Below are 24,266 nucleotides of genomic sequence, written 5' to 3'. Positions count from 1 at the left end.
CAAAAGGAGAATTTTTTTTTTTTATAAATACAAAAGTATCACAGATTGATCCCATGCGACACATATCGCATATTCCGAGTGTTCTGGGGGTATATGATAAGGTTTGATGAAAAACAAACCAAATTTGTATGTATTTAATTGAAATCTGTGCACTTGTGAGACTCTATTAGTACCGCAGTTCACTCCAACAGTTCGACTCGACCAGAAAAAGCACACAAGACTTATAAATGCAACATTAAATACAATAAAAATTTACTTTCTTCTCTGAGGTGAATATATTTGTGTTCTGGTGGTCACAAAACAAAGCAAGTCCTCACGTCATTGACAACCAGAGTTTCAACTACACGGATACATTTTTGGTGATTAATCTTGTTTTCTCACAACTTGTGGGCCTTTTCTGTGCGAGTCAGGTTGAACTGTGGCGCTAAAAGATGCATGAATGTATAGAAGACCAACGAACAAGGTCAGGATTTTCGTTAAACAATACATTCAATTTCAGTTTGTTTTTCACCAAACCCTATCGTATACCCACAGAACACTTGAAATATGACATGTGTCGCATGGGATCATTTTGTGATACTTTTGTGTCTCTTTTTTAAAGCTTGATATAATTTATTATATGCATAAGCACGAGCAGGACACATTTTTGATTTCTCCTTTTGTGGAAAAGAAAGAAGGGCATACAGCATTACAACAACGCCATGGTGGGTAAATTATGTTTATAAATAAATATAGTTGACAACCAGTATAGCAACCAGGACTTTCATCATGCATGTGTATACACACACACACTTATGAAGGGGCAAACAGGAAATAAATATGAAATCTGAATGTTTTGTTCATTATGTTTTTAACGTCATGTTAGCATCAGGGCTATATACACACATGGCAGAGGTCAATATCACAATCCATAACATTTAAATTATTATATAAAACATGTCAACTTACATTTTTACATGTATTCATTTAGCAGACGCTTTTATCCAAAGTGACTTACAACTGAGGAATACAGGAAGCGATCACAAAAAATTGCCTGAAATACTACGTTTTGGACATTGCTGAGAGTAGCATAAGCTAGAATAGGGAGGGAATAGAGGAAAAAACGAGGGATTTTTTTTTAATTTTTAGGATGACGTGCTTTAAGTGCTCACAGAAGAGATGAGTTTTCTTGATTTAAGATAAAATACATTTGGGTGATGCATTCTGGAATACTCCATGTAAACATGTTTCTGAACAAAAGCGTTTTCTAGCAGTATCATTAAAAAAATACAGTGCAATAAAATATGTTTAACAGTCAAAGGAACTTCGCCTTATCAATATAAACCCATGTGTAAGTCTTGAGTAACTTACACTGGGGTTTATTTCATACAGTTTATTATTTTTATATTCATCCCATTCCTTCTGCCACTTGTTAGTGATGTATAAGCTAACTTGAAATCTAAATGTATAGTTATAATTCTCGATTTATACATGTAAAGCTGAATATTTATTTATAAATCCAAATATGCAGTTAGAAATCTGAATTCATTTAGTGAGTCATTTATCATTTTCAGACTAATGACCATATATTCAGATTTACATTTTCAATATTGAGACCTATAACTGTACATATTCGGATTTACATCTATACAGCATATTCAGATTTCTGTCTATATATTTAGAAATATAACTAAAAATCTGAAATGATATAGTCATTATATATTTATATCGTCATTATATAGACATACTTAGAATTATATATTCAGATTTATAAATACATATTCAGATTTCATAAAGTAATTTCCTGTTTGGCCATTCATTCACATTGTATATTAAGAAAAGGCATAAAAAAAGGCCTATCAATGCAAGTGAACGGAGCAATGTGTATCGCCACAGACGCAAACACAGAAACAAATGTTTTGGACCATAGGAGGTGGGGTGTTACAGTAATTGGACCAATGGAAATGGCTGTTTACTTATGCACTGGGGCCACCAGTGACAACAAAGCCGTGATGGTGCTGGCGTTGTTATGCGCGAGGGAGCCCCGTCTTCCCCGCTTATCCTCATCACCATTCAATCAGAGTGTGTTTACACTACCTCAGGCCTGAATGAGTCTCCGCTCTCCTCTCACCATGGGAATCAGATCAGAGACTCACCACGCCTCACACACACCACAACCACCATCCCCCACACTGCCCGAGGCGTGGAAGAGTGTGTGGGAATGTGTGTGAGTGCTAGTGGGGGAGTGTGTGTGTGTTTGTTTCTCTTTTAAGACTCTTATCTCGCATAGATAGGGGTCTATTGAAGCCGAATGACGGCTCTGGTGGAGAAGTAATGGCTGATCTTAGGGCAGGAGTGACCGGTTAATACAGGGCTGCCAGATTTGTTGCATCTGTGATTGGGAACACACAGAAAAAAACTCTTGATTCTCAAGTCTGGATTTCCCTGACTTGTCTGTGCTTGTTTATGTGGGTATCTCACTTGGGAAACTCCATACCACAGCATGAAGATGACAAGAACACGCAAACAAGTCTTATCCATGTGGCCGAATGACTCAAGTGTTGCATAAGCGCGGCAGAAACTGCAGGTTCGTGCCACGGATGTGTTCTCTGAACCAACAGGAGGAGGAGGAAACGTGCCAGAGAAACACAAATAAAAGGAGATAAGAGCTCCGATTGACGTAGTTTGCCCATCTTTTCCACTCTGGCTCTGAAACACGATCATCCAGCATTAACGGTCTTTATCAGGCCGCCTCGCAAAGCCGAGCCAATAGCAGCTAGTCCTGTTCCAGGTGAGACTGGAGGGGTGTTGGGAAACATCAGGAAACGCAGCGGCAGGACGTTTGAAGCCTTTGTAAATATTAGCTGGCTGTCGATTTAACAGGTTTGTAGTATAAAAGCCATGCTCGAGTTGCGTTTCGAGGTAAGAGATAAGCGCGTCGGCCGAGGAGAAAGAGGAAGGAGTCAATCTGTGTCCAGAAGAAAAGCCTCTCTATATCCTATCATACACAAACCTCAGCGGGCCACACAAAAGCAAGCTGTGAGCTGCCGGAAGCCAGCGTGAGGAAACTCAGCTGTGACTAGTGTGTAGTAGGAAACCAGTTGAAAGCAAGATGGCAGCCGTATCACTTACAAGTGGAAACAGCAGGTGGTATATTTATACATCAAGGCTTTCACAGTTATTATTAGTGATTACTGCAGTGAGAAATGCAAATGTGCTTCCGTTATTCGCACCAAGCTGTGCAAGTAATATGTAATGCAGTTATGCAAATAATTTAGTCAGACTGAGTCGGTGCCAAATTGCAGGTTTTTTGGCTTCTACAGACACTGTTGTTGCATTACGCTCGCGCGATTGAACCACACATTTATGATCATTTGTTCAACCATTTCACTAGGAATCCCTTTGGTCTCATTTCTTTCTCCAGAAAGAACACTTCGATCACACTGGAGACAAAAGATGCGTTCATGCCATGTTGGAATTACCGTAATTATGAGATTCCAGCTTGTAAAAGGCATTCCCGTCCTCGTTGAACTCTTAATTAAAACTATTCCATTTTATAAAAATCTCTGACTTGTACCACCTGACCACTGCAACATGATGCAGAAACCCTGAAAATGGCAACGACTTCAGCACTAAAATGTAGACATTTTGGTTTCATAATTCGATAATGTCCTACTTGTTAAAGGTTTAATTCACCCAACAATGAAAAGGATCCCATGATTTACTCACCCTCAAGCCATCCTAGGTGTACGACCTTTTTCTTTCAGCCAAACACAATCTGAATTATATTAACAATTATCTTGGCTCTTCCCAGCTTTATAATGGGTACGAATGGTAACTGAGATTTTGAAGCCCAAAAAAAGTGCATCTATCTATTATTAAGGCCTTCTGAAGCAAAGCCATGCGTTTGTGCAAGAAAGTTGTCGTGTTCCCACGGAAAAATGACCTCGGACCAAACACATGACGAATTGATGAATGTGGAAGCGTGTATAGAGCAAAACAAAACACCAGTCACGAATTCGTAGTCTAAAATGAATTTTTTTAAAGAGAAACGTGAGAGGAGCTTGAGTTTGTTGCCCAGCCTTATTTGTTTGAACCGCAAAAGGCATCTACTCTTACCTAAGCTAGTGATTACAGTTTATTATGGATATTTTTCTTACAAAAATGCATCCTTTGCCTCAGAAGGCCTTTATTAACCCCCCTGGAGACGTATGGATTACTTTTATAATTGATGGATGCACTTTTTTTGGCCTTAAAAATCTCAGTTACTATTCCCTCCTATTATAAAGCTTGGAAGCCTGGATATCTTTGAAATTAACTCCAATTGTGTTTGGCTGAAAGACGAAAGTCATATACACCTAGGATGGCTTGAGGGTGAGTAAATTGTTGGGTAAATTTGGGTGAACTAACCCTTTAATAATGCAAGAATATTCTTAAAATAAACAAAAAGATATACAACAGAGTTTACTGTGAGCTGAATAACTATCTAATGTTCCACTAAATAAACTACATATACATTTAATAATAAGGCATTTGCAAAGCCTTCTTATGATGCAATGCCTTTTTACACTGACTTTAATCAAATGAAACATTAATTTTGCTGTTATCAGAGAAACATAATTACGTCCAATGTTGTCATCTAGTAATGAAGGTGTAAACAAATCAAGATACTATCCTGGTGTGAAGGGGGCAATAGACACTTGGACTATATTGACCTGGGGTAGCAAGCAACAACCCAGAACATGCTATCACCCACCTAGTCAAGCCCCAACACCACAGAACATCCTAGCAACAAGAAGCAAGATTTGCCAGGAGAACCACCACTCACATTTACTTCAGAAAAATAAATAACTCCATGAATGCGCCGAGAGACTGTCATCTTTGAACGTGAACCACTGACGGCACATTCGTCATCCCGTTTCCCAATAAGGCGAGCGCCCTGGGAGTCGTGAAGAGTGTTTATGCAACTGCGCAGGAGTGTGTGTGTCAGCTCGAAGCTCTGGAAAAGATGAGTGCTTCACAAGAGTGTGACATCACTCTGCACTTGCCAACAAGGTGCCAACTCCTGCACTGAAGTACTATGATAATCCAAGCGGCCCGCAGCACATGACCGATAACTGAAGGCTCCAGTTGGTCTTTGTTCTGCAACACTACAAAAAAATGGTGGCGTTTTTGAGTCTACGGGCCAGATGAAGCGTGAAATACATCATAAAGTCCTGCAGACCTCAAGGCCCATTCACCGCCTCTTAAGAAGGAGGCACAAGTTTATCCAGTGGTCTCTTATTCCTCCCTTTCTTTTCCCTCTTCCTTTCCCTCTCTCAGGGCCTGCCTCTGCCTGCCCCCTTCCTCTCTCTCTCTCTCTCTAACATTGGGTCTCTTTGACTGAAAAGGTCTGGAACAGATTAGGAGCAGAGCTGCAGCATCGAGAGGCCTGGCACCGTCTCAAGTCCATCTAGATGTGCAGCTGAGAACAGTTCTGCCTGCGCTGGGCCTCACGCGGGTTGGGAAGAGGGGGGGTTAGACAGAAAGAGAGAATGGCCAGACTTTAGTTCTCTGTTAAAGGAGTACAATCCTACTCTACTCCCTGCTCGAATTACCCAAGTGTCTCCAATGGTGAGCGGAGACCCAGACGGGACAGGTTAGCAACATATTTAATCGTCATTTGAGGTTCAACCGGTGCAAGAAGTTCTTCTAACTCACATTTTTGATAACGTCTGCAGTTCAGTAACCTCAGTCGAGGGGTGAAAACACAAACACAAAGGTTATAAAAATATGCCGACGCAAGCAGTTACATAAAACCGCACGGGAACGCCCTTTCTAAACTTGTGGCAAGGAATGAGTTAACCGCGTCTACCCCTCTCGCCGTTCTCCCCCTCACATTACGTCTGTAATTCAGGGGCCCACCAGGCTTGTCCGCTGAACACTTATAAATCTTCAAAGGGCTTCACCCACCAGAGCCGACCCCCCTCCCTTTTTGTCTTTCTCTCTCTCTCTCTCTCTCTCTCTCCTGCCTGACCCAGCCCTTTCTACCAGACTTTCTACCACTTTACCCGCAACCACTTGCATGTTTGGTGTACGTTTGCACACAAAACCCCATTTTGTAGCCGAGGATTTCGGTCAAAAACGGGGCAAAAACATGCTTGTTCATACATGAAGGAGATAGTGAGATAGAGTCCCAAGGGAAAACTCCTTTGGGATGAAGCGAAAGCACCTCAAGCGTGAGTAACTCAAAGTGACATAAGTAGAAGCCTTCATCTCTTTGTGAGCCTTACGTGCTCATAGAAAGAGATTAAAGAGAGGGACTGAAAGGGGTAGAAAAAGGACAAACATCTTAGTCTGACAACCTTTCGGTGAACCATTTATCTTGACAGCAAAAACAGATGATTAGATTAATGGGACTGCTCAGATATGTCTCCGCGTATGGATTATGGATGCATATCTGAACGGGGGGTTTGGGGAAAGGCATAATCAGATGCAGTTTGAACTAGTTTGCGAGTGTGTGTGTTTGTGTGCGAGTAAAGGGATCGCATAGCAGACTCCTGAGTGTGGAGCAGTTTTGGCTAACCTCAGTATGAGTCACAGGAAGCAGGAATACTCACACACTCTCACTCACTTTCATACACACACACATTGTCAGAGAGCAGTCATCTACGCTCGGTCTGTAATCAGCATAATAATAAAGCAATAAGCAACAGTTGCAGTGATTTTACCACGGTGGAACTGTGCTCTCCGGACTTTGAGCGCCTAACACCCCTTATTCAATAATGAAATCACTGCAATGATCGGCCTCAGGTGTGATAGTGACGCACCGAGGTGACTTTCTTTTTACAGAAAAAAACGAAACCGAAATTAAAGTGGTCATTGAACCGAAACTAAAAAAATAATGTTTCAATAATTAACTTTGGGGTAAATGAACTCGGCATGCTGCTCAGGGTGTTTTGTTTACAGGTGATAAAACTGTAACCGTAAAGTTCTGCAACAAGCTGGACAAATTTTATATTTTGCTTTTCTAGTTTCATTTTCGGTTACGTGCGTCCCACACTGCCAGACGTGTTTATCTGCTGTAGCTTATCTACGTTGTTTGCACAACATGTCACTGAGGAAGTGCTAACTCTTTTGGTCAATGATCTTGGCCCTCCAAAACTATTTAGTCTTCTTTTTTTTGCCGTTTAACCCGAATTTTTCCAGTTGCCCAAAATTTCAATGCATCACTATGCTTATTCTTTTATAAAATGGCGACAAGAGCAGCATGATAAGAGACCAATGATCAATCAAAAGTACAAGTTATTATTTTGATTATTATAAACTTTTAGGATTTAAAGCTCACCGTAACGCGGGTCGAGTCGTGGGTCCAGCCAAGAGGTGGTTTTGTTTTTGTGATTGATGTAGTAGATCTCTCCTTCTGAGGTAATAGCTTGCTCCCAGCCTTCAGGAAGAGGTCCTGAGAGAGAACAGTCAGGGTACAGTGAATTATCCAGTACTAACTGAAATTCTTATGTTAGTAATTTGTTTGGCCACAATCCACATTTTTCATTCCACATTTCCCCCAGTGTTAACGTTCTTCATTCAAGTAAATATTACATGAGCTACTGCCTTCATACTGCCAAGATGGCTGCTGACTGAACCAACTTGCCTGGACTTTAATTGCACATCCCTGATCTGTCTGATTTGGTGGATTCAGTTTCCAATAGCAGAATTTAATTAACTTGTTAGTGCGTCCGCCTCTCATTCCCCAAGCGCCGGTTCGCATCCAACTTGGAGCGGGGCGAGTAGAACCGGAGGGGTTACATTGGTGCCGTGACCCGAATGGGTAACGGAGGCCAGCTAGTTAGAGCTGTGCGAGTAAACCTCACTCCCCTGGCCTAAAGAGGCGCACTGGCTAGAGACTGCGGTCTATAGCGTCCTTGTTAGCGTGCCCGCCGGAAACTAGGGATGCTCCGATCGATCGGCCGCAGAATGGTATCGGGCCGATAATCACATTCTGTGACTCGATCGGTAGTCGCTAAACTTGGCCGATCTCACGAATCGATCCCAATTTGATGAACGTCGCAGTCACCCGTCATATCACGCGGAGGAACATTGCCTAAAGGATTTAATACAACGAACCTGATTCGCTGCCTCTGTCATCTGTTCTCTGTGTCTGAGCTCAGGCAGCTCCTCCACACACTCATACACACGCACACACACTCACACAGAGCAGACAGCGACAGGGAAACGGAGCGTGTGTGATTACCTGAGTCTGTCCTTCTTCAGGTCAAGTTTGCCAGAAGTTGTCAGAAGTGATATCTTTGTTGTAGTATCCTTTCAATGTTTTAAGGGTTAGTTCACCCCAAAAATAAAAATTACCCCATGTTTTAAGCCATCCTTAAAAAATATACTGGCTCTTCCAAGCTTTATAAAGGGAGTGCTTACAGCTTGTAAAGTTTTAATGATGGATAATTTTCTTACACAAACGCATCGATTCGCTTCAGAAGGCCTTTATTAATGGTCTGGAGCCGTATGGATTATTTTTATGATGGATGGATGCACTTTTTTGGGGCTTCAAAATCTGTTACTATTCACTCCAGAAGAGCTTGGATATTTTTGAATATAACTCTGATTGTGTTTGGCTGAAAGAAGTGCATCATATTCACATAGGATGGATTGAGGGTGAGTAAATCATGGGATCATTTTCATTTTTAGGTGAACTATCCCTTTAAGGGGACTTCCATTGACTGGTGTCAGTGCTGTTCAATGCATTGAATCAATGCCATTGATCTTTATGAAGTGAAATATCAGCTTCAGAGTTACCCAGGTGATGCGTTGCTCAACGATTGAGTCTTGTAAAGTAAATTTCATCACCTAGTAAATGAACGGTTTAATGATGACTCACTCGTAAAAGACCACCTGCTTGAGTAACAATGTAACTACACTGACTGACAGCCTGCAATCATGTTCAGTTTTAAAGTCTTGTAGGCTATTTAATAAGCCACAGTATCCTAACATGGATTTTTTTCGCAAGTGCTGTTTTTAAAGGAACACGCCAACTTTTGGGAATTTTAGCTTATTCACCGTATCCCCCAGAGTTAGATAAGTCCATACATACCATTCTCATCTCCACATGTGCCATAACTCTGTCTGACGCACACACCGCTAGCCTAGCTTAGCACAAAGACTGGAAGTAAACAGCTCCAGCTAGCCTACTGCTCAATAAGTGACAAAATAACACCAACATTTTCCTATTTACATGTTGTGATGTGGAATGAGAGAATAGTTCCTAGCCATATTGGGCTAGAAAATCGCAAATTTCCATTTTCCGTCGGTCTTAGTACACAATGTAACTATACACATCACAACATGTAAATAGGAAAATGTTGGCGTTATTTTGTCACTTATTGAGCAGTAGGCTAGCTGGAGCCGTTTACCTCCAGTCTTTGTGCTAAGCTAGGCTAGCGGTGGTGCGTCAGACAGAGTTATGGCACACACAGAGATGAGAATGGTATGTATGGACTTATCTAACTCTGGAGGATACGGTGAATAAGCTAAAGTCCCAAAAAGTCGACGTGTTCCTTTAAAGGGCTATTACAATGCTCGTTGTAAAATGAATATTTGTTGTCCTTATTTGATTCTCAACTAAAACAACTATTACAACATTACTGTAAATAATATAACCAAGGCAACATCTGTGACATTACTTTCTCTCAAAAAAGTTAACAGTCCTATAATCTTATACTTATATAAAGCTCGGCCGAATATGAAGACAAGAAAACGGTAGTCGTATCAGCTGCAAAAATCCTTGTCAGAGCATCCCTACCGGAAACGCCGGTTCGATTCCCACTCACAGTGGTGCAAGTAGAACCGGATGGGTTACATATAAGCATAGCAAATAAGGAAATGACAAGACTACCATGTCATAGAGTTCAACAGTTGGGTAACAAAGTAGAAACACCATTCATTTTCTACCTAGGGAAATACATTTTTGCACTGTATATTTCCCAGAATCAAACAATGTATCGTACTTTAAAATCCAAAGAAAGAGGAGAATGCCTTCAAACACTGAAAGGGATCTTTTCTCAGTTTCTGCTGAACCTCCCATCAGCTGACTCCAGGTCACTATTGTCAATGCCATTCACATGCATTCATTTGCATTTGTCTGCCCTGATAAGGTTTCTACGTTTGCTGAGGTAGAGGTGGGGTGGGATGTAAACAGAGACTGCTACACCCGTAGAATTAGCACGAGAATGCTGGGACTGAGAGTGCGGTTTTTAATATCAAATGAGTGTCTGTAGCTGCTGACCTGAGGCAGGGTTCATGATGTTCTGTTGCTGCACAGGCACTGGGCTGGCCGGGGCGGCCTGGTTCATCTGAAGGAGGGCCTTACGCGGGTCCTGCCAGGTGGTCGTCTGGTCATGATGGCTGTGAGGAGACAGAGACATACATTAAAAAGACTATTAAAGATATAACTATTGTGGCTGTGACTGAATCCTAATGAGCTGCCTATTTGACAAAAACAAAACTGCCCATTTTAAATTCAGGACAAAGAATAAAAAAAATATATATATATAAATTATATATATATATATGTTATTGTTATGCACATTTTGACCTTTTGCCAATATATAATCTATTATTTTTTATGTATTTTTTTAATGTAAAAAAATAATTCTAATTTAATAAATATGAATTGTACTAATTCTATTATATATATTATTTATTATCATATTACATTTTATTAAATAAAGAAATCATTAAATTATTATAAAATATTTCATAATTTATATTAGAACATTTTAATATTAGAATATATATTTTATTAAGTGAATGCTGTATATATATATATATATAATTATTATTATTATTATTTATTAAATCAAGAAATTATTAAATTATTATAAAATATTTCATAATACTTTATATTAGAAGATTTTAATATTAGAATATATATTTTATTAAGTGATTGTATATGTATATTTATGTCTGTATGTATGTATGTATGCATGCATGTATGTTGTATGTATGTATGTATGTATGTATGCATGTATGTATATATTATATATGTATATGTATACATAATATATTAATTTATGAATTTATACACACACAAACCTCTTTTCCACCATTAAATATAAAATAATAATATAATAGGTTTTGCTACATTGAAAGTAGATTATTTCACATATGGATTGATTATTTACACATTCTGTGAAATATGTTTCTATTCATATGTCATTGCTTTCTATGAAAAACTGAATATTTTAGTGCACAGGAATGTTCAATGCAATTCAATGATACCCAAAATGTTGTCTCGGTAGGCAGCACCTTAGGTTTCAAAATACAGTCTATAGATTTACGAGAATATAAAGGCATATTAACAAAGGTGCGTCAAGGCCAGTGTATTCTCATATAAACAACTGTTATATATCCCACATTGGTTTATTTGATCCAAATAGAGTGCTCAGATAAAACTCCCTGCAAGTGGAACTTGTACAAGATCTTTGTAAACACCTGAACACCGCTCCATTTGGACAGCATCTCAGCCCTTTAATCTGTATAAGCAAAAGCGAGCAAGAACCAAACATCTCCGAAGCCTCCTGCAAGCAAGTGTAAATGATGGTCTGCCCTGTTAGCAATGAAACTCCCAATCATTTCGTCTGCCCTGTCTGCTAAAAATAGGCCCTTATGAAAGTCAGTTTCGTAAACTTTACAATTGCCACCCACTCTTGTGTCAGATCTGCTGATGTATTGCTGTTGAGGAGGGGGCGCGGATAACTGTAGGTCGCCGAGTGAACTTCGACCCCGTTTACATGTGATTTGCCTGCGTGCAGTGGACTGAATCAGTGTCATCTGTGCATGAAGTCAGCGATTACTGTGTAAGTCAGTGATGAATAACACTGTTACTGGAAAACAAATCAACGAGTCTAAAAGGAGAGACTGAACCTAAACTTACACCCTTCTGTTTATTCAGATCTAAGACAGCAGGGTGGCAGAGAGTTTCTCTTCCACTGCAGTTTATCACTTAAAGGTCAAGCAGTCTATGCTGGAAAACAGGGGGCTTTTTGGCCTCAATCTCAACTTGAATGCGATCAAAAGAAACTATTCACCTACAAATCCAACATTGGTGTTTTCTAGCTCGCTATCACGCTACATATCACCTGATCTAATCTCACACTTTCGTAAGATCAAACCTGACAAACCCTTCTCCTTCCTTAAACACATACATTTTCTGTTAAACAAATGAAGTCTTCCAAGAAAAAGGTTTTTGGTGTCCTGAAGGCACATGCACGCAATTTACGAGGGATGGAGTGGGTGGTTAAAAAAGACCCGCGTTCGGAGGTGACGCAAGTTCTGTCAGGTCTATGAAACGACAGCCAGTGCGGATTATGCGCTCAAGTTTTTAACTGTAAGGAAACACAACCGAAAGAAGCCGTTTTATGCAACTTCAGGACAGATCAGGCGCTTGTGAAGCGCTAATGAACACTAATGAAAACGGGCTGCAACACTTGGTGTTAGAGGCATTTCTAATGATGGCTTTGTCTGGACTTGTTGCTCGATTAAGATGTAGAGCTAACACAGGAAAAGGCCCCTCTCTCTCTTTCTCTCTCAGGCGAGGGCCTGTACATTCAGGCAGGGTCAGTCATGGGTCTCCTCCCAGGAGGTTTCTTTCTCTCGCTGCCTGTTCCAACACACTGAAGTGTCAGGCTCTTTAACAATCTGGCGCCAGTTTTACAAAGCTTTCACCTGCTGGACAAAAGCTCAGACCAAGCTACGACCCAAAACCCTAAACACTATTCACTTGCTCCTCTTTTCCCCCCAGCTCTGCTCTCTTTGCCTATTTAAGACAGGTTTTGTCGCTGAAAACGTCAGATTTGCATGCATTGAACTTATCCTTGGGAATCTCGACTAATGATAGACCAATAAATCTATTTCAAGATTATTGACATTGGCAGATAAACATGTTTGAGTGGCCAATAAACAGGTTTCGCTGCCTCCTAAATCTGCTGGCAGCCTTGTCAATAAATTAAACATTGTTTTACTTTTTTTGTTTTGTTGGTGAATTGTACATAATTTGAAAAAAAAATTTCATTTAATTTCAAGCTAGTTAATTCACACCTTACTGACATAATATAATTCAATTATACAATTATTTAATTAATTACTAAAGTCATTAATCAGTTTTTTTTTTATTATTGAAATCTCATAATTGTTTTCATAGTGAACATCATTTGCATGCATTGAACTTATCCTTTGGTATCTTGACTAATGATAGACCAATAAATCTATTTCAAGATTATTGGCAGATAAACATGTTTGATTGGCCAATAAACTCTTCGCTGGCAGCCTTCTCAATACATGAAACACTGTTTTCATCTTTTTGGTAAATTTTACATAATATGTAAAAAACTGAGAAGAAAATGTAATGCACACCTCATTGACATAATATAATTGAATTATATAATTATTTAAATACGAAAGTCATCAATCAGTATGTTAAATTTCAATATAAATCATAATTTTCATAACATTATTGCGATGCATTTAAAAATTACACTGTAAAAAAGTTGCTGCATTTAAAAATTAAATTTTTATGCACAATCAACTTGGATTTAAGTAATTTCAACTTAACTTAAAGTTGAATCTGGTCTAACTTAAAAAAAACTTATTTTGATGAGTTAAAGCAATGTAAACACATATGTTGTCATAACTTGTTGATCATATAATTTTTACAGTGTATTTGTCTTTAAAAAAAGCATTTATTTGCTTATTTATGCTTTTTTCCCCCTCAAAAGTATTTTTTTAACTTACTCCAAACCTAATGTATATTTGAAATTAAAAAAAATTGTAACATTATACATTTCTTTACTGTTACTTTTGAATTTAATGTATTTTTTTTAAAATGCAAGTATTAATTTCTTAAACTACAGTTGAATCTTGTATAACTTAAAAAAGTTACTTTTTTTTAACTCATTTTGATTAAATAAGTTCAAAGCAACATATGTCGTCATAACTTGTTTATCATATCATTTTTACAGTGTATTTGTCTTTAAAACAGCATTTATTTGAAATAGAAATCTTTTTTTAAATAAAAGTACTAATTTCTTTTAAAAACTTACTCACCCCAAACCTAGTAATGCATATTTATAATACACAGGCATTACTATATTCATAATATACTGGCATTAATCTATTTACAATATATTTACCTATTGATATTGGCATCAGCCTTTGAAAAACCCATATTGTTTGGCCAATAGTATTGATTGATTGGCGGCTGACCACTGCTCTACTGGAAGAGAGACCACAGAGAAAAACAAAAACTTAAAAGTTTGACCTTGTGGATGAATTAATTTTGCAACTTTCCGACCGGTTTTGTTTGCAACACAAAATTTGCAAGACCGTTTCCCCATCATAAACAGTCCTGTGACCATTTTTTCCTGCCGTCACTTTCTCTCCGCCACTAATTAGTCACTATTCCTCCATCACTGCCTTATGAGAAAGGGAGGGAGCAAGAATAACAAAAAGAGGAGAGAGAGAAAGAGAGAGACTGACTCAGCACTTCACCACCCCCTCTTCTCTAAGCTCCCTCTTGTTTATGCTTTACTGATCAAAGGAACTGCCAAAAACTGCCCCTCTCCCACCCACCTACCAGTAAGCCACCCTACCCCCAACCCACACACACACACACACACACACTCCAGGAAAACAGCCCGGGCCGAGGCAGACGAGGAACAGGGGCCTCTTCAGGAGGGTCACGGGGGAGGGCCGAATGACCGTCAAACAAAAAGAAGAGGAAAAAACGAGCGCGGAAGCAATCCCTCAGAACTCCATTGGCTGTGTGGATTGCTGTGGTCCTGTTACACTTTATGTCACCCCAATCCTCCCCCTCCTATTGCTGCTGGAAACTATGACAGAGACACAGGGGGAGTGAGAGAGGGAGAGGCGGTGAGAGTTAATTTTAATTGGAGCACAGGATGTCGAGTATGAAGATCTCTTGGGATTCAGCGAGGGCAGGCGCAGGCGCACTCACACAGGTGAGCTTTATTAGCCCTGAACGCTCTGCCCACATGGTACCTTTTCAATGCAAAACACTGACGCTTATGTTTCATTCAGCGACATAATGATCCAGACCGAGGACTTTCTTACAGACCCCAAACCTTAGTGCTCACCAAGGCTGTGTTTACTTGACAGGATTGGTGAAAGGATCTTTTAGAAAGCAGTATAATTGAGTTGCCTGCCTTCTGTGACGCTGCTCACTAGCTTTTGGGACAGAGCAAATGTGTTTTTGTAGTCAAAAGCACACAATCCAGTCTGGGTCAGAGCCCTACCATTGCGTCACTCTTGAGCGTCTGCTCATGCAATGTTCTCTTTGCATTTCCAGCACACACTTCACAAATCAGGCAGACTGGCTTCCCTTTGCTCAGCGGGAAAGTACCGGGAAAATGGGAGGACGTTCAAAAAGCGTCCAAGAGTAACAATAATGGCAAAATCCATATGCATACAATGATTCGACCCATTTATTCATAATGCCAACATGCATGCCCTTAGTGAACTGAAGCATTAAGGCACGTTCATATTTACCATTGCTCGGCGAAATTCCGCGATCCAGTTATTCCAATAGGAATTGGAAAAAGTTCAAGAGTTTGGACAACCCGGTAACACTTTAGTATGGGGAACTATTAACTATGACTTTTGCCTCAATAAACTCATAATTTACTGCTTATTAAAGGTGCAGTGTGTAAATTTTAGCGGCATCTAGTGGTGAGGTTGTGAATTGTAACCGCTCACCCCTCCCTTTCGAAGCACAGAGAAGCTACAGTGGCCGACACAGGACAAAGATGTCGTCATCGTAGAGAGCAGAGAGTAGCTAGCGCTCTGTGGAGAAGTTTGTCCATTTAGGGCTACTGTAGAAACATGGCGGCGCAAAATGGCGACGTATGTAGATAAAAATGGCTTATTCTAATGGTGCGTTCACACTAGACGCGTAGGAAGTGTTTCGCGAGAGTGATTTACATGTTAAGTCAATGCAAAGACGCGAATAGACATTCTGCGGCCACAGCGCGAATTGAGCGTTTGACGTGTGATTCGCGCGAGTTGAAAAATCGGAACTTTGCCGGATATTCGCGCCGCGTTAACCAATCAGGAGCTTGCTCTAGCAGTGACATCAATGAGGACAAAATCATATGTGGATACCCGGAGCTGTACATACTTTTTAGAAACAGAAATAAAAAGGATCTTGCTTGGAAGAAAGTGAGTGAGGACATCTGGTTAGTTGTAAAAAACGCTCTTTAGTCAATTTGAGCTATACATGGGGTGATTTCAGGGTGATTGGGACACTTTTTGCCATTGAGATGACTTGGAAAAAGTGTCCCAATCCCCTTGGATTTACCCTATTGAGACTACATGTTAGTTAAAGCCGGCAAATTTTAAAACAATCTATGTCGGCCATTTCGCAACGAGACGAGCCGGCTGGCAGAAGCCCCTCCCATGAGCGAATTCGAGTCTGTTGTTTAGTGAATGTCACACGCGAATGAAGCGAGTGAACTCAAAATGTTCAAGCATCCAACTACGCGCGAATAGCACCATAAGGTAATAAAAACATAATGGTACATTATGTAAGGTCTTTATACACCATTGAAAACACAGTTATGTATATTATATTGCATTTCTGTCAATAGATCCTCAAATACTACACACTGCACCTTTAATAGTTAATAGTTTAATAGTTTAATAGTATCATTTAAGTTTAGGTATTGGGTAGGATTAAGGGATTTAGAATATGGTCATGCAGAATAAGGCATTAATATGTACTAACAAACAGACAATGCAAGTAATATATGCAAGCCCTAAAATAAAGTGTTACCAACAACCACAATCTCTACACTATGGACAATGGGTAATGGACACTTTTTGCACACAAATGTGTGGTTTGTTTTAATGCAACTATCATGATCTAGGGAAAAAAGGCCCATTATAATGAAATAAATGACCTGAAAAAATGGCCCATTATAATGCCCTGAAATTTCGCTAATGCGACTGCACCATTAGAGATAATCATAATATAGTGTGCCAGTACATTCAACTTTACCTAGCTAACAGCAATTAATAAATGACCACTTCAGATAACTCATCAGTGCTGTTTAATGAGGCTGACTGCACAGTCACACCAACAAACCAACACCTATGGCAACGGTTTCCCACACTCCCACAGGAAAACATCATCGCTGTCACGGCTACTGCTCTGGGCCATTACAGATCGCTGGGGGCCACCAGCTGAGAGGCGTTATTGAGGATTATGGGGCTAAAGATGGAGACAAAAGCATAGACAGGATAGACGTCCGCTCAAGAGACCCCCACAAACTGCTTCAAACATCAGCTTCAGCCAGACGACTGCAACCTACTTTCTGGAGCACTACTTCCATCCCAGACTAAGCACTGAAAAGACAGACCGGGGGAATGACAAACACACAAAGAGAGGTCTACAACCCTGGGACCAGGCTTTTGCTTTATAGCCAAAAGACTAGGAGAGCGGAGGAGGGATTCTGGCACTCAAATCACATTGAGCCATGACCACACAGGAATCACTCCATGACACTAAAGGAGACAGTGCTCTATAGAAGCTCACTTCCTAATTTCCTCTCCAGCTGTTATCACTGCTCATGAAACCAGAGAGCGCTGGAGGAGGAGGAGGTGGTGGTGGTAGGTGGAGAGGGGAGGCTAGCGAGCTCACGGCACTGGGCCTACAGACCCACCCAAGCGCTCAACATGATTGATGGCCCAATTATCAGGGCCCTGTTTATTGTGCTGCAGTTATTTATAACACAGCAGAGCTTAAGGTGCAGCGATGAATGCTTCTCACAGATGCACTCAACTACGCCAGCACTGCGTGTTTTCCACTTTGCCTAGGAAATAACAAATATTTGACCTAAAAATATGAGAGCGTATACTGGATGAGCTGTTTTCACAATAGTAAAAAGTGCCAAGACTGCATTCCCTATTCCCTGTCTGCATCCAAAATTTGTATTCTACTTATTTCCACTGGTGAAGGCATATTTCAGATACAACACAACTTGGGGTGTGTTCACACTTGGTATATTTGGTTAGATTAAATCGAACCCTGGTGTGATTGCTCTGTTGGTGCGGTTCACTGCCATCCGAACCCTGGCGCGCACCAAACAAGAGGACCAAGACCAAGAAAAGATGGGTCTCGGCCCGCTTCCAAACAAACTCTGGTGCGGTTCGAATGAAATATGAACGCAACTAGGCCCGAAGACATGTAAACGAACCAAAAACGGGACTTGATGTCACAAGATGCGACCCTAAAAGGGCAGAATGCTCCAGCATATCTGTTTTTTCTTGTCATAGTCGCCATGTTGCCCATCACAGTTCGGTAAAGGCATCAGAACCATGTCTCCTCGCGGCAGATGTTTTGACTCCTGTTTTGACTCCTTTACACACTTTATAAGCTCTTCATGAGTTCTCAGCTGGTCAAAATACCAAGCACACAGCATTGTTTTGGATGTTTGGGAAGTTTCAAAATATACGTCATAAAAGCCGACCAATCAGGTTGTGAATGCATCCCTATGCCTTTAGGTTCGGTATCTTTAGGTTCAGGGTTAAAAATGCCAATGTGAACCCTAAGTGGACACTTTTTTGGGTCCGGACCAAGTGAACCAAACTTGGCATGTTTGGCTCAATTAAACCGAACTCTAGTGCGATTGCTCTGATAGTGCGGTTCATTTGAATAAGTGTGAACGCTGGCATCTAGTCTCTAGCCTGGTCCTACCAGACTCTCATATATTTCATTTGTACATAGAGTCTGGCCACTCTCCATTGACAAGCGGTAACTTCCTTGAAGGCGGGTACTCTGTTGAAGTTTAAAACTATTGGATCGGCCCAGAGCAACTCTGGATCTGCCATAACCAATCGCTAACGTTTGGTCGTGACGCATGTCATCTCAAACTAGCGGACACTTTTTTGGGTCCGGACCAAGCAAACCGAACTTGGCATGTTTGGCTCAATTAAACCAAACTCTAGTGCGATTACTCTGATAGTGCGGTTCATTTGAATAAGTGTGAACGCTGGCATCTAGTCTCTAGCCTGGTCCTACCAGACTCTCATACATTTCATTTGTACAGAGAGTCTGGCCACCCTCCATTGACAAGCGGTAACTTCCTTGAAGGCGGGTACTCTGTTGAAGTTTGAAACTATTGGATCGGCCCAGAGCAACTCTGGATCTGCCATAACCAATCGCTAACGTTTGGTCGTGACGCATGTCATCTTAAACTAGAGCACGACATCAAAGTCATCGTTCTCAGCCACTCCGGTTAAAATTTGACCGGAGAAAACCAGAGAATATACCGCAATCCCAGACGGAGTACTGAAGGAAAATGAAAATTGAGCGGAAGTACGTAGGAGGGCGGAGCCAGGCTATCTAATCCCTGGTGCGCACCAAACAAGTGGACTGTGAAGGATGGGTCTCTCCAAACGAACTCTTGTGCGGTTTGAATGAAATATGAATGCAACACGGACCAAAGACACAAACTACAAGAGTGAACACACCCTTAATTACAAAATATAATTTATCACTAAAATAATTTAGTACTTCTAAACTACTACTTCACTACAATTATGTCAGATTATCACAAAGACTCTGTATGTTTACTTAGCACAACACACAGTCTCTAATGAGGCCTCAGAGAGGCAGCCATTATGAATGACTGAATGCTGCTAGTCAGGACAGAAAGAGGACATCAGACCTCAGTCGACTCTCCATTTCTGCATCAGGAGTCAGGACGGGTGGATGAGTGACTCGGCTTCCGTCAGCAGGACATCATCAGGAGAGATTATTGAGCGACCTGCTGACCTCTGGCCGGATTTAAGTTCCTCTTTGAAGGAGGGCTCATATCACAGGGGCGAGCGGACAAAGCAGCGAGTTAACAGAGTCAAAGCGAGAACGAGAGAGAGAGAGAGAGAGATGCTGGAGAGAAACTTGGGTAAAGGTTATGAAGTTCTCAAACAATTGTAGGCAAGCTATACTTTAAAGGAACACTATACTTTTTTTGAAAATAGGCTCATTTTACAAGTCCCCTAGAGTTAAATAGTGGAGTTTTACCGTTTTTGAATCCATTCAGACGATCTTTGTATCTGGCGGTAGCACTTTTAGCATAGCTTAGCATACATCATTGGTTCTGATCAGTCCATTAGCATCTCGTTCAAAAAATGACCAAAGACACTTTCAATATTTTTCCTATTTAAAACTTGACTCTTCTACAGTTACATTGTGTGCTAAAACCAACTGAAAATGAAAAGTTGCGATTTTCTACACCTATATGGCTAGGAACTACTTTCTCATTCCTGCGTAATAGTCGCGGATCTTCGCGGCCGTACCATGGCTGCAGCAGCACAATGATATTACGCAGCGCCTGAAAGTAGCCCCCAGCTAGGTAACTTTCAATGTGACCGGCACTAAGTTCGTGTAGTTGCAGAGAAAGTTTCAGGCTTGCAGCCGACAAATTGTGTTGTGGATTTACCTGTGTGATTAGCCATCTGTGTGTTGTAAAGGGCTGTGATAGTAAGTCGAAGGTGTAACTACCACCATGTTTCACAGAATACCAACGAATCATTTGCCGCAGCAGCCATGGTACGGCCGCGAAGATCCGCGACTATTACGCAGGAATGAGAAAGTAGTTCCTAGCCATATAGGTGTAGAAAATCGCAACTTTTCATTTTCAGTTGGTCTTAGCACACGATGTAACTGTAGAAGAGTCAAGTTTTAAATAGGAAAAATATTGAAAGTGTCTTTGGTCATTTTTTGAATGAGATGCTAATGGACTGACCAGAATCAATGATGTATGCTAAGCTATGCTAAAAGTGCTACCGCCAGATACAAAGATCGGCTGAATGGATTCAAAAACGGTAAAACTCAACTATTTAACTCTAGGGGACTTGTAAAATGAGCCTATTTTCAAAAAAAGTGGAGTGTTCCTTTAAAGGTGCAGTAAGTGATTTCTGAGAAACACTGTTGATATTTGAAACCAGCCCAAACAAAAACACCCCTCCCTTCATTGCTCCGCCCCCAAATGCACAAAACGCAATGAAATGTCGATGCAAAGTCGATGTCTCTTTATCATAGCAGAAGTGAGAGCTTTGTGAAATATAAAGCGAAGATGAAAAACAACAAGGAAGAACAAAAAATGTACATACAGTATACAAACCAGAATTAGTTGTTGTCGCCAGCAGCTCCAGACCAACAATAACACTCAAAACTGTCCTGTTACTACAGCTAACATTACAACAACAGCACATAGCAAAACCAATTTTTTGCTCGCGTATGGAGCAGAAACAACACAACCTCAGCATCCATTATCAGGCCTTCCCAGTGCCGGAAAGCTTTTCTAATATTAACGCGGGTCCTAAAGCTCTAGCCTGAAATTCCTTTTTCTCTTAGCTTTTCTCTTTTGTAATGTCTCCCAGCCATCTCTCTTTCTACAGTCTTTCTTAAAATCTCCCTCTTGCTCACTCTCACTCCACGTCCCCTACTGTTGATTGGCTCACTCTCTCCTCCCCCATCATGAGTGGACACGCCCCTAATGCTGATTGGCTCACTCTCTCCTCCCCCATCATGAGTGGACACGCCCCTAATGCTGATTGGCTCACTATCTCCTCCCCCATCATGAGTGGACACGCCCCTAATGTTGATTGACTCACTCCCTCTCTTCCCCCATCATGAGTGGACACGCCCCCTATTGCTGATTGGCTACTAAGTGCGTTATGCTGCTCAGTCGATCCACTTTCAACAGCGTTTCTCAGAAATCACACACTGCACCTTTTAACGTGATATACCATCAACTGCTAATGAGAAACCAAGAACCAACTGAATGCGACATTCAACACACTTGCTGCGCTGTTTGGTAAATGTAAAGAGCATTTTGACCGAGTCACTGGTCTGAATATATAGGCAGGGGTTCTTCTTGAGGCAGTTTGTTTCGCAGTGACAGTAGAAGCATTGATGTCTGGGGCAAAGGTGTTACATCAGGACTGGGTAAACACTGGTCTGGCTTACTCTGCCTTCTATATGCACACACACACACACACACACACACACACACACACACAGATGACACTTCAACAGGAAAGGGGCTTGTTTGTGTGTGGTCAATAAAGCCCAAGCTTGACAAACACACATTTGCTCAGAGTAAATGCTTCACACTAGATGAGCTGAGAAATGAATCCACCCTGACCTGGGAAACTAAACATTACAAAAACGAGGCCACTGTAATCTATCAAATGACTTAAACCAGTATCTAAATGAGTCTGCTGTTCACGTGACTTGGAGTACAATGAGTACAGAAGTCAATTTAGGCTCAGAAATAAGGGATATATGACCAAAATACTGTATATTACATATACGATTATATATACACCCGTCTTCAGTGTCACATGATCCTTCAGAAATTATTCTAATATGATGATTTGATGCTCAAGAAACATTTATTATTATTATTATCAATGTTGAAAACAGTTGTGCTGCTTAATATTTTTGTGGAAACCGGGATCAAATTATTTGTGATTTTAGTATCTAAAATCTCTCATTTGTTTAGACTCTCATTTATTGATAACCTGATTCAATTATTACTACAGCTGAATTTGAGACATTGTATTGTATTTCTTAACACTTTCCACTGAGATCTACTGCAGCATTAACAGTATAACAAAATCTCACACATTTCTGCCGTCGCACAGCATTATATTCTCGGAGATAGGCCTATAAAAAGGCCTTGATCATGCATGAAACAAAAGTATGATTGTGGTCTGGGTTTGAGGGAAGGACAGCCTCTCCCTGTGATGTTGATCACATTTGCAATAGCAAACTTTCACTCCCTTCACCCGTCCTCCACACAAATGTGCTACAAATGGAGCTAGGAAGAGAGGCCTGTCCCAGATGGCTAAACCGTTAGCCATCAAAGAGACGGCCAAAAGCAGTACATAACATGCCTGCTACAAACTCACACATACAAGAGTGCAATTCAACACAGCGTGATTCACACCGAGCCTCCCGAAGAGCAGATTTAAACGCAGACAGGAGTGGCGGAAGATAACGTTAAAATCACATGAATGCAAAACTCCTCGCAATCCTGTCACGGCTATATTTTGCCCGTAGCACCCCAATGAACCGTTTCGAAATTGAGACGGATGTGAATTTAGCCTATACCTCCTTTCAGAGAAGGGGGGAAAAGGCAGAAAAGCAAATATTTTCCCAACTGGCCCAGAGAAAATGGAGTTTGAGTGTCTGAGGAAAATCCGAAGGAAAACAGGCCACCCCAGAAGACTCAATAACAAAGACTGTCTAAGCTAGCAGTGTGTGTCTGGACATGTAACGCTTCCAGGAGCACACATTTTACTACGGTACTGCTAAAGCTAGGACAAAAGCCTGTGTGTGTGTGTGTGTGTGTGTGTGTGTGTGTGTGTGTGTGCCTGCCAACTCATAATACACATGCTTTCTTAAAAAAACTTTGCTGTTTGTTTCCATTGGAGTACTGATTAAAATTCTGGTCGATAGCCAAGTCAAGTCACCTTTATTAATACAGCGCTTTATACAATACAGATTGTTTCAAAGCAGCTTTACAGTGATAACAGAAGAAGTTTTATTTATATAGCGCTTTTCCAGAGCTCAAGGCCGCTTTACATAGTGTTAGACAGGACATTTGTCCATATACACAATAGTACATTAACACACCCACATATACGATACAAGCACAGGTCTTATAATCCACATTATCCAAAATGCTAATTAAAGAGATATGTCTATTAATAACAGGAAAATTATTCAATGATGAGTGTTATATTCGGCTGTAAAGCAGCTCTGAAAGAAAATAGTGTCATAGTTCAGCTGAAGTCAGTTCAGTGTTGATTCAGTTCCATGTATAGATAATCAATTATTAAATTAGTTAATTTCATCTATAAAGCAGTTCTGCTGAAAACAGTGATGTCATCGTCCAGCTCAGTTTCTTGTCCAATAGTGTCAGTGCAGTCAAATAAATAATATTGTTGTATAACAACCAATATACCAATAAGACGATAAGCATTTTCTAGTGCGGTCAAATCGATTAATTGCGTTTTTTTATGCTTACAAAGGCAGCATTTATTTGATTAAAAATACAAAAGCAGTAATATTGTGAAATATTACAATTTAAAATAACTGTTTTATTATTTGAATATTTTTTAAAATGTTATTTATTCCTGTAATCAAAGCTTTTCAGCATCATTACTCCCATCTTCAGTGTCACATGATCCTTTAGAAATCATTCTGA

General features: G+C 40.5%; 1 protein-coding gene across 2 annotated transcripts in view; it reads right to left on the bottom strand.

Moving 5' to 3' along the window:
- The window catches only part of yap1 (Yes1 associated transcriptional regulator), a 54,716-nt gene that overhangs the window by 8,339 nt on the left and 22,111 nt on the right, over positions 1–24,266 (bottom strand). Inside the window, exons 3-4 of one of the 2 annotated variants that reach the window (XM_079826093.1) lie at positions 10,256–10,374; positions 7,307–7,420 (exon numbers count right to left, since the gene is read on the bottom strand). In XM_079826093.1, the coding sequence (XP_079682219.1) occupies positions 7,307–7,420; positions 10,256–10,374 (233 nt within the window). The remainder of the gene's footprint in view (positions 1–7,306; positions 7,421–10,255; positions 10,375–24,266) is intronic. The other variant, XM_079826094.1, reaches the window with a different exon arrangement.

Source organism: Gobio gobio, assembly GCF_949357685.1.
Source record: "Gobio gobio genome assembly, chromosome: 9".
NCBI lineage: Eukaryota > Metazoa > Chordata > Actinopteri > Cypriniformes > Gobionidae > Gobio > Gobio gobio.
This window is presented reverse-complemented; position numbering and strand designations above follow the sequence as displayed.